Here is a 10,048-nt window from a genome sequence, read left to right as displayed (position 1 = left end):
GGCATAGGGATACAATACTCCTCTGGTCTGCTAACATCATTTAGCTGGATTCAGTGACTATCAAAATGCTTTTACCTGGTTGCAAATGTTTTGATGGCTTAACAGTCCGGGAATGACTGGTTTCAATCCTGTGTGCACTAAACAGAGAATGCCTGTGTCTCATTCCACAATGTGAATCCTGCATCAAAACTCCCTTCTAAGTGAAATGGTGTGACAGGTAAGCATTGCTGTAAAGCCATTTTCAATAAAGTTGTTAAGGATATTACAATCCCCAAACAACTTGTAAAAGAAACTGGAATATTTCTCTTGTCTTATTGACGTTTTGCCTACCAGGTCTCACAGTAGACACTGATGTCTCCGTTGCAAAGTGCGAAGTTGCTCTCCCTTTCATTACCTCAGTAACATCATTTTTGTTGAGATTCCGTAAGCTGGCCAGGGCAGCATCCAGAGCAGGGAGGGCTTCTGCCAGGTCCTTCTGGGCATCATCTGCAATTGCCTGAGCCGTCTGAGCTTTCACTTTAGCTTTCATTTCCTCTGCCTGCACAGCATTTCGTGTCTCCTCTGCCACAGCCGTGTCCACCTGTAGCCCCACAGGGAATGGTCATAATCATGAGAGAACTTGGACAAAAGCACCCTTTCTATCACCAAAGCCTGCCTAGGATTCCATGGCAGAATCTATATCTACTGATGTCTAACTAAATTTTGATTAAACTTGCCTTATTTCCAGCCTCTCTGTTTTGTACATTAGTCTTCTAGCATTGCACTTAGCTCCCCCCCCTTAAGCTTCCTGCAGTGGGAAAGTTTGTACCCAGGCATACATATAAGCCTGTTTGTTGAATGCACACATCAGAGGAAGCAGCAGATTTCCAAGCATACATCAACAAAATTGTGCAGAACAGTTACACAGGTGTTGGTTTTTCTGCATAAATTTGCCCCTCTTTGTGGCAGCATGAAGGGGGAGGCAGGAAAAAAAAATCAATTCTTTGGCCCCAGTTCAGTGCGTGAAGTGGCTAGATGCCATTCCTGCTTCATGCATCATTCTCTGAACAGGTTAGTTCATTAGTGTGTGTTAACAGTAGTGCCCAGGGGGCATGAGCAGGAATTTAATTAAATTCTGACCCAACAAGATTCAAGTAGCTATATGAACAACCTATGAACATCAGTCTCCTTGACTTTGGATCCTTCTTCCTTGACAGGCGGAAGAGACACTGTGTTAATGAAAGCTCAAAGGATAGTAGTGGCCACCTAACCTGAATTCAGACTTCTCTTCCCCACAGCTAGGAAAATTATAGCCTTAGACTGACTTCAGGTGGAAGTGTTGCTCCATGCTCCCCCACCCCAAGTATGGTGTTTTTTTCCTCCTGGAATATTTATTCAGAGCAGGCTTGGTCAGCGTGTAGCTGTGAAAGTTAACCCTCTTACCCCGAGTTCTCCCATTCCTGGTATTTCCTATACACACACTAGTTGTCTTTTTGCCAGCTTTTTTTTTAAAGGTAGTACGTATGCTGCTACAGAGTGATAACACTAGCTGTCACAATATAGTATTTATATAAAACAAGGAGCATGTCCAGTGAAAGGCAGTTGTCCAAAACTGTATGTTCTTCACAGCATTTTTATCCCATTGTTACCTAGAGGAACTCTGGGTGCTGTATGCAGGAGTTGTTTTGTAAAAAAAATAGGTGGTGGAGCTCATCCAGGATTGTTATGCAACTGCACCTACTATTCAATGGACAAGTTGGGAAGGAGGAGATGGAACTCTCAGAAAGGTTCAGGACCTGAGCTCCTGTGAGCTCCCACTGAATTCAAGGCCTGGCTGTATTCTCCCCTCCATTTCCCCCTTGTAATAACCATGTGAAGCACTAGAACAAAGTTGGAGTCCAGTAGCACCTACAAGACAGACAAACTTTGTTGGTCTTAAAGATGGTACTGAACTCCAACTTTGTTCTAGTGCTTCAGATCAACATGGCTGCCCACCTGGATCTATCTACATGTGAGGTAAGTTAGGTTAAGAGACTGTGTGACTGTCCCAAGGTCATTCAACAAGCATTATGTCAAAGTGAAGGTTTGAACCTGGGTCACCCCAGTCTTAGTCTGATACATAAGCCACCATGCTTTATTGACTGTCACTACATTGGCCTGAGGCAGTGTTTTGGCAGCGGAAGAAAGGCCACCCTAAGTTATTCTGGTACCTAAGTAAGAAAATCCAAGTGACAGCGAATGATGATTTCTGGTCTTTCCTATGCCATTCAAAATTGGCTGTCCCAGTGGAAAAAAACTGTCACATAGGTGCAATGTAAGGCTAACTAAAAGAAACAGCAGCGCTAACTCTAATTATCTGGTTCTCCTTCTTCACTCCTTTCTGCAGCAGTTTTCAAACACAAAGTAGCATACCTCTATCTGTTCCATGGTCACCAGTGTGTCCTTAGCAGCTTCTGCCAGCAGGGGGCGTGCTAATTCTAGCTCTTCCTGCATTTTTGCTACATCTTCCGCTGTTCTCAAAAGCTAGAAGGGAGGGAAAGAAACAAGATTCATTCTATATATTATGACCATCTTTAGTAAAGAGCAGAATGAAATCTTGCCACAACCTGTGCAACAGTGTTCACTGAAACCCCTTAGCTAGAACTGGCTGTATGTTTCCAGAGAATGTGTGCCTGTTTGCTTAGTAAAAACCTTCAGGTAGGACCCAGAATTAGAAAAAAATATCAGGGACAATTTAGGCAGAGCTAAGAATTTTTATGAGGGAGAGTATGAAGATGACCATTAATGCTCCCAGGAAAATTACTGGTATATATGTATATAACATGGGTAAGAATGAATTGCCTACACTCAAAAGTATTTCACAATTTAGAGTGAACTATTTTTTCCCCGTAGTCAAATGTTTGCTTTGTTTTCCTTTGATATTAGTGAACACTGTGAAATTTGTTATCTGTAGCATCTCTCCTAATGAGAGGAACTAATGCTTGAACATTCTTTTAAGTTTTTTTTAAATTTGCAGGGTAACAATGCATTTCTCAAAGTCCCAGCTTCACGTAAGTACAGTGAAATATTATTTTCACACAAAGAACAAGGAAATCCCATAAACCACTGAATACAGTAGATGGACAGGTAATACCAATCTTTGGCCTTGTCTTATACACATACTTGAGTATATAAGGGAAACAATGGATACGATTGCTCACAATACTTGCCTGGACAGAATAAGCAGAATAATGATAACCAGATATCACATTTACATGAAGGTGATGTGATTAAACTACTGACAGAGAAGGGTTTTCCTATTTAGAAAAAACTGGACAATTGATTTAGTTATCGCAAACTATTATCTATCTGAAATATCCACAAAATAGTATATTTGTTGAGTTATGGTTATATTTATTTTGAACTGGCCCTTAAAAATAAGAGAGTTAAACAACTGGCAAATCATTAACAGGTTTAAATGCCAAACTCTAGCCACTGGGATTACCAAAATATGAAAATATTAGAGAGAAACCAGCATGTACATTATGTGGAAATAAAATCTGAGAAGCTTCCCAAAAGGGAACAAGTACCTGATGACTACAGTAGCAAGATTTACATATAATATCTTCTCTTTTGTAATACAATGTTGGTCATGAACTTAGCATGCTTTCAGACAGTAGCTTTTACAGTTTCTGTGACTTTTGCATCTGAACAATTTAATCTTGCCAGCTCAAATGTAAGGTGGGCGAGGGACAAGAAGCAACAACTGTCATCTTTGGCCAGCTTCAGTAGCTCCAAGCCTCATGATAACAGATACTTTTCATGTGGTGTGTATCTCCTGATGTCTCAGTTTACAGCTACCTTTGGTGTCTGAAGTTCCCTTAGAAAAAGGGATCAATGTGAGTATCTATTGCTCTAAAGAATATATTGTTCAGCACAAGTTATTTAAACCTTAAACTCTGAAGAAACTCACTTTGTCTAAGCCACTCTTCATTCTGGTCTTGGCAACTTTGAGCTCTTGTTTCTTTTTCCCTATCAATGTGGTGAAGATGCTGAGCAGCTCCAGGTAGCTCTTTGGAGTGACATAATTGTGTCTTCCTAGTTCTGCCAGATACACTTTGCACTTCTGTGCTACACTCTGATGGATTTCTACACACATCTGAATCTGTTTAGAGCAGAAAGCAAACACTGTTAGTTTCTTAACACTGAGGATGGTGGTAGAGCATGATCGCAAAATGCACTTCACATGAGATGTACTTGCATTAAAATATAACCAGAAGTGTTTCAGATAGTTATTAACTAAACAGTTTTCCAGCATGCTAAAAAAAAAATCAGAGTACAGACAACTGTTTAGAATGCTAACAGCGTGAATCAAGTTCTGATTGTAATCAAGTTCTAATAATCTGAATTCTAAACTCAAATACAGCGGAGGTAAAGAATAGGTTTATGGAATTAGAGTTGATAGACAGAGTGCCTGAAGAACTATGGATAGAGGTTTGTGACATTGTACAGAAGGTAGCAATCAGCACCATCCCAAAGAAAAAGAAATGCAAGAAAGCAAAGTGACTGTCTGATGAGGCTTTACAAATAGCTGAGGAAAGAAGGAAAGTGAAAGGCAAAGGTGAAAAGGCAAAATTCACCCAACTGAATGCAGATTTTCAGAGAAAAGCAAGGAGAGATAAGGAAGCCTTCCTGAAGGAACATTGCAAAGAAATAGAGGAAAATATCAGAATGGGAAGGACAAGAGATCTCTTCAAGAAAATTGGAGAAATCAAAGGAACGTTTCGTGCAAAGATGGCCATGATAAAGGACAAAAATGGGAGGAACCAGCAGAAGCAGAAGAGATCAGGAAGAGGTGGCAAGAATACTCAGAAGAATTATACAAGAAGGATCTCAATGTCCTGGACAACCATGACAGTGAAATCGCTGACCTTGAGCTAGACATTCTGGAGTGTGAAGTCAAATGGGCCTTAGAAAGCATTACTAACAACAAAGCGAGTGGAGATGACGGTATTCCAGTTGAGCTATTCAAAGTCCTAAAAGATTACTTCCGGGGGAGGAAAATGTCGAGCTGAGCTGCTTCTCATAACGGGAGCAGGCTGGAACTTCTGTTCGGGGTAGTGGAAGGCAAGTTAATGCCTACTGCCTACTTTTCTCAGTCAGAGATTAGTCCAAGATATGCACAGGAAACTTTGAGGAGATTTACCTTGGCTAAAAGGGAGTCCCGGGGGGGGGCTCCTTTGAGGCTTTGAGGGGTCTCCGGGAAGAGTTGCATTTTCATCATCTGTAGAAATTTTCAGAGTCATTTATTTGACATAAGCTTGACAGAATCCTAAGCTTCTAGGACATTGTTAAACATCTAAAGCTACGCAGACTGGTGGGAACTTGGATAATTGAAAGAGAAGGTACAGATTACTATCTTTCATTCCGGGACTATTTACAGTTGAATGGAATAAATTTAAGAGGAGGGAAATGAAAATCTAGAAAGTTTGGAAGAAGAAGGGAGGAAGAGGTGAAATTTGGACTCTGTAATTATAAAGGACAGTGCTAAAAAGTGGAACGGAATTTATTGTTTGGTCTACTTGTGGTTTTGAAAAGAGCACCATCGTCACAGACCTGCAGCACATTCAAGTAATATAGGAAGTACGTTAAGTATCATGAGATCTCCTTACCAGTGAGAATGAGACTTGGTGGCAAGTAAAGCAGGAAGTAGCGGATGGAAAACCTACTCTAGGAATATAATGCCATTGAGAAACATCGGCGGCCATTGCCTGGAGGTCAAAATTAAAATATTGTTTTTAAAGTATTCGGGACATTAAAAATTGTTGGAATTAATTGAGAAGAGGATAAGAAGATAAATACTATTGGGCATTTTATTTGAATGGACTTTTGACATTTTTAAAAGGGGAAAAAATTGTAAAGAGCAGCAAAAAGTCGCAACCACCATTCTGACAGATTAAAAAACTTTAAAAATTAATATCTTGACTTTGGGAGCTCTGAGGATGGTGAAATTAGGCTTGTTATAAAAGGCAAGTCCTATTCTTTTGAATCTGATAGTTGAATTTAAAATTGGTGAGGTCCAAATTTTCGCTGTTTTTAAATGTCAGAACATAAGCAGCCCCGTACAAGGGCTACTTCATTGGAAAAAATGCAGGACCAATTAGAGGCAATGGAGGCCAGAATGATGACAGGCATGAGAGAGATTATTACTGAATCAAAAAAAGAAATTATTGAAGAGATTAAAAAAGATATGGAAGATCTCAGAAAGGAAACAGACGAAATCCTAAAAGATGATCCTGTTAAAGTGATGCACACATTATGTCAACAAATCTGGAAAACTCAACAGTGGCCACAGGAATGGAAAAGGTCAGTTCATATTCCAGTCCCAAAGAAGGGTAATGACAAGGAATGTTCAAACTATCGGACCATTGCACTCATTTCACATGCCAGGAAGGTAATGTTAAAGATCCTACAAGCTAGGCTTCAGCAATATGTCGATAGGGAACTACCAGAAGTTCAAGCTGGGTTTCGGAGAGGTAGAGGAACTAGAGATCAAATTGCCAACATTCACTGGATTACGGAGAAAGCACGGGAGTATCAGAAAAATGTCTATTTCTGTTTCATTGACTACGCTAAGGGCTTTGATTGTGTGGATCACAACAAACTGTGACAAGTCCTTAAAGAGATGGGAGTACAAGCCCACCTCACATGTCTCCTGAGAAACCTGTATAAGGGTCAAGAAGCAACTGTCAGAATGGGATATGGAACAACTGATTGGTTTAGAATAGGAAAAGGAGTTCGACGATGTATATTGTCACCCTGCTTATTTAATTTATATGCAGAGTACATCATGCGGAATGCTGGCCTGGATGAAGCACAAGCTGGAATTAAGATTGCCGGGAAAAACATCAACAACCTCAGATATGCAGATGACACCACTCTAAGGGCAGAAAGTGAGGAGAATCTCTTGTTGAGGGTGAAAGAGACAGCACGAAAGTAGGCTTGAAACTCAACATCAAAAAAACTAAGATCATGTCATCCGGCCCCATCACACTTTGGCAAATAGAAGGGGAAGACATGGAAGTAGTGACAGACTTCACATTTCTGGGATCCAAGATCACTGCAGATGGTAACTGTAGTCATGAAATTAAACAACATTTGCTCCTTGGGAGGACAGCTATGGTGAACCTGGGCAGTATAATAAAAAGTAGAGACATCATCCTGCCAACAAAAGTCCGTATAGTCAAAGTAATGGTATTCCCAGTAGTAATGTATGGCTGTGAGAGCTGGACCATAAAGAAGGCCGAGCGCAGAAGAATAGATGCTTTTGAGATGTGGTGCTGAAGAGGAATCTTGAGTCCCTTGGACTGCAAGAAGATCAAATCAGTCAGTCCTAAGGGAAATCAACCCGGACTGTTCCCGGAAGGTCAAATGCTGAAGCTGAAGCTCAAATACTTTGGCCACCAAATGAGAAGGGAGCACTCACTGGAGAAGATCCTGATGCTGGGAAAGACAGAAGGCAAAAGAAGAAGGGGATGGCAAAAGATGAGATGGCTGGACAGCGTTACTGATGTAACAAACACAAATTTGAGCAGACTTTCGAGGATGGTGGAAGACAGGAGGGCCTGGCATGACTTTGTCCACTGTGTGACTGAACAACAAAAAAACTCAATTTCCCATAATCCAAATACTGGATTATAATAATGAACTATATTTAGCAGCTTCCTATCTTGTTCATGTGCTCTGCAATATGATTGTGCATGTACTCATGTTTGTTGTAAGAGAGTTACCTACCATTCCTTCTATAACTTCTGGGGTAGCTTCAGGGTCTGGAATATCTTGAAAAAAGGAAGAGGCCACAGACTGTAGGGCTTCTGCAGGCCACTGATTAAACCAATCAATAGTACAGCAGTTCACCAGAGATGGGAATTGTCTGAGTCGTGCTCGGAACACTTCTCCAATAGGGCTAGGAAAATCAGAAGCAGTGAAGAACAGATAATACTATTGGAGCAATGTTTGACCCAACCAGCCTGAATACACACTGAGTGATTTCATTATCAGCTGAGACCACCATGAAAACATATAAAAGGCCAATTTAAAATCTGCTTCATGTGTATCATACCACTGGGGATGGGGACAATTCCCACTGTAGTAGTAGCTAGGGCTCTGAATTAGTGAAGGCAAGCAACACTTGGCTTATCCAAACGTTGAAATTAAGAATGATGAAAAAGAATGTAAGTTACATAAGAACATAAGAGAAACCATGTTGGATCAGGCCAATGGCCCATCCAGTCCAACACTCCGCGTCACACAGTGGCAAAAAAACCCACCAAAAAACAGGCACCATCAGGAGGTTCATCAGTGAGGCCAGGACACTAGAAGCCTTCCCACTGTGCCCCTCCCCTCCCAGGAATACAGAGCATCACTTGCCCCAGACAGAGAGTTCCATCAATACCCTATGGCTAATATCCACTGATGGACCTCTGCTCCATATGTTTATCCAATCCCCTGTCTGTGGGAATCCCCCAAGTTTTAGCTGTCTATGCTTGTAGCCACCACCACCTCTTATGGCAGTGAATTCCACATGTTAATCACCCTTTGGGTGAAGAAGTACTTCCTTTTATCAGTTCTAATCCGACTGCTCAGCAATTTCATTCAATGCCCATGAGTTCTTGTATTGTGAGAAAGGGAGAAAAGTACTTCTTTCTCTACCTTCTCTATCCCACGCATAATCTTGTAAACCTCTATCATGTCACCCCTCTCAGTCGACGTTAAAGCTAAAGAGCCCCAAGCATTTTAACCTTTCTTCATAGGGAAAGTGTTCCAACCCTTTAATCATTCTAGTTCTGCACTTTTCCACATGCTATCTTTTTTGAGGTGTGGTGAACAGAATTGTACACAGTATTCCAAATGAGGCCGCACCATTGATTTATACAGGGGCATTATAACATTTGCTGATTTGTTTTGAATTCCCTTCCTAATCATTTCCAGCATGGTATTGGCCTTGAACGTGGAAAGTTAATTATTTTCTTTTCTGCTAATAATTCTTTCAAAAATTTTTTTCTTATATTTATACATTTATGCAGAAAACTGTGTGCCTAGAAATACATTTTATTTAAAAAAATTAAAATGACATTTGGGAGTCCAGCTAAAGTCTGTGGGAAGCACCTAAGTTTTGGAGGGCTCTATTTTGTCCCTATGTCATATATGCCAATCTACCAGGGCAACAGAAGTAACATGCATGTTCCCTCACAGTTCTTCCTGTAATGAACGGGAAACTTAGCCATAACAAATGTATACAAAGCTTGCCAACATTCAGATCTACACTGAAAACTTCATTTTCCACCAACAGTAACAGAAGACTACTATCTTTATCTAGACTAATGTATGAAATCACAAGGGTAAAATAAAACAAAACAGGACTTCTTTGTTCCTAATGGCATCTGAGAATTAAAACTGATGTACAGATCATTTGGAGACAACCTCAAAGTTTTCATCACCACGTTTCTCAGGACAGAAACAATCTGCTGCCTAGAATTTGCAGTTTCCTATTCTTCTTGTAATCCCAGGAGTATAACTCATGAACTAAGAGCTTTTGCTTGATGTGAATAATGGAGGCAGCAATGGCCCTTGACCTTCTTGGTGGTGAAGTGCTCTGAGAAAAATGTGAATTAGTAGCAGGGAGGTCTTGTACTACTTCTAGTACCTTCAAAACAAATATTTAGCCCTCTGTATCATGAAGTAATTCTCCTTTGTCATCCATGACAGAAAGGAAAGTTCATTCTAGCTTGGAAGGCTTCCCTTCCTTATCAGGCTTTACTTGGTATGCTAGCTCATACCTCATGCATAGGACTGTATGGATATTACTGCGCACCCGCCCTGTGTATGCAGCCATCAGGTTGGCCTTGGTAGGTTGAAGCCCCAGGTCCTGAACAATGGGCTTCATAGTTGTCATAATCTGGTCCTGTTCATCTGGGGCATACAGGTTGGGAATGTCCCCTGAATTCAACAGGTTATTGATATCTTCAAGAAAGGACTCATTTTTAATCTAAACAGAAAAGTAAGACATTGTTCAATTAACACAAAGACT

At 40.6% G+C, this 10,048-nt stretch overlaps 1 protein-coding gene across 1 annotated transcript in view; it reads right to left on the bottom strand.

Annotated features, from left to right (window-relative positions):
- The window catches only part of DNAH1 (dynein axonemal heavy chain 1), a 255,919-nt gene that overhangs the window by 73,373 nt on the left and 172,498 nt on the right, over nucleotides 1–10,048 (bottom strand). Inside the window, exons 50-54 of the mRNA XM_060240006.1 lie at nucleotides 9,798–10,006; nucleotides 7,753–7,924; nucleotides 3,932–4,123; nucleotides 2,392–2,502; nucleotides 395–580 (exon numbers count right to left, since the gene is read on the bottom strand). Coding sequence (XP_060095989.1) covers nucleotides 395–580; nucleotides 2,392–2,502; nucleotides 3,932–4,123; nucleotides 7,753–7,924; nucleotides 9,798–10,006 — 870 coding nt within the window. The remainder of the gene's footprint in view (nucleotides 1–394; nucleotides 581–2,391; nucleotides 2,503–3,931; nucleotides 4,124–7,752; nucleotides 7,925–9,797; nucleotides 10,007–10,048) is intronic.

This window comes from Heteronotia binoei, chromosome 5 (genome assembly GCF_032191835.1).
Source record: "Heteronotia binoei isolate CCM8104 ecotype False Entrance Well chromosome 5, APGP_CSIRO_Hbin_v1, whole genome shotgun sequence".
NCBI classification, from domain to species: Eukaryota; Metazoa; Chordata; class Lepidosauria; order Squamata; family Gekkonidae; genus Heteronotia; species Heteronotia binoei.
This window is presented reverse-complemented; position numbering and strand designations above follow the sequence as displayed.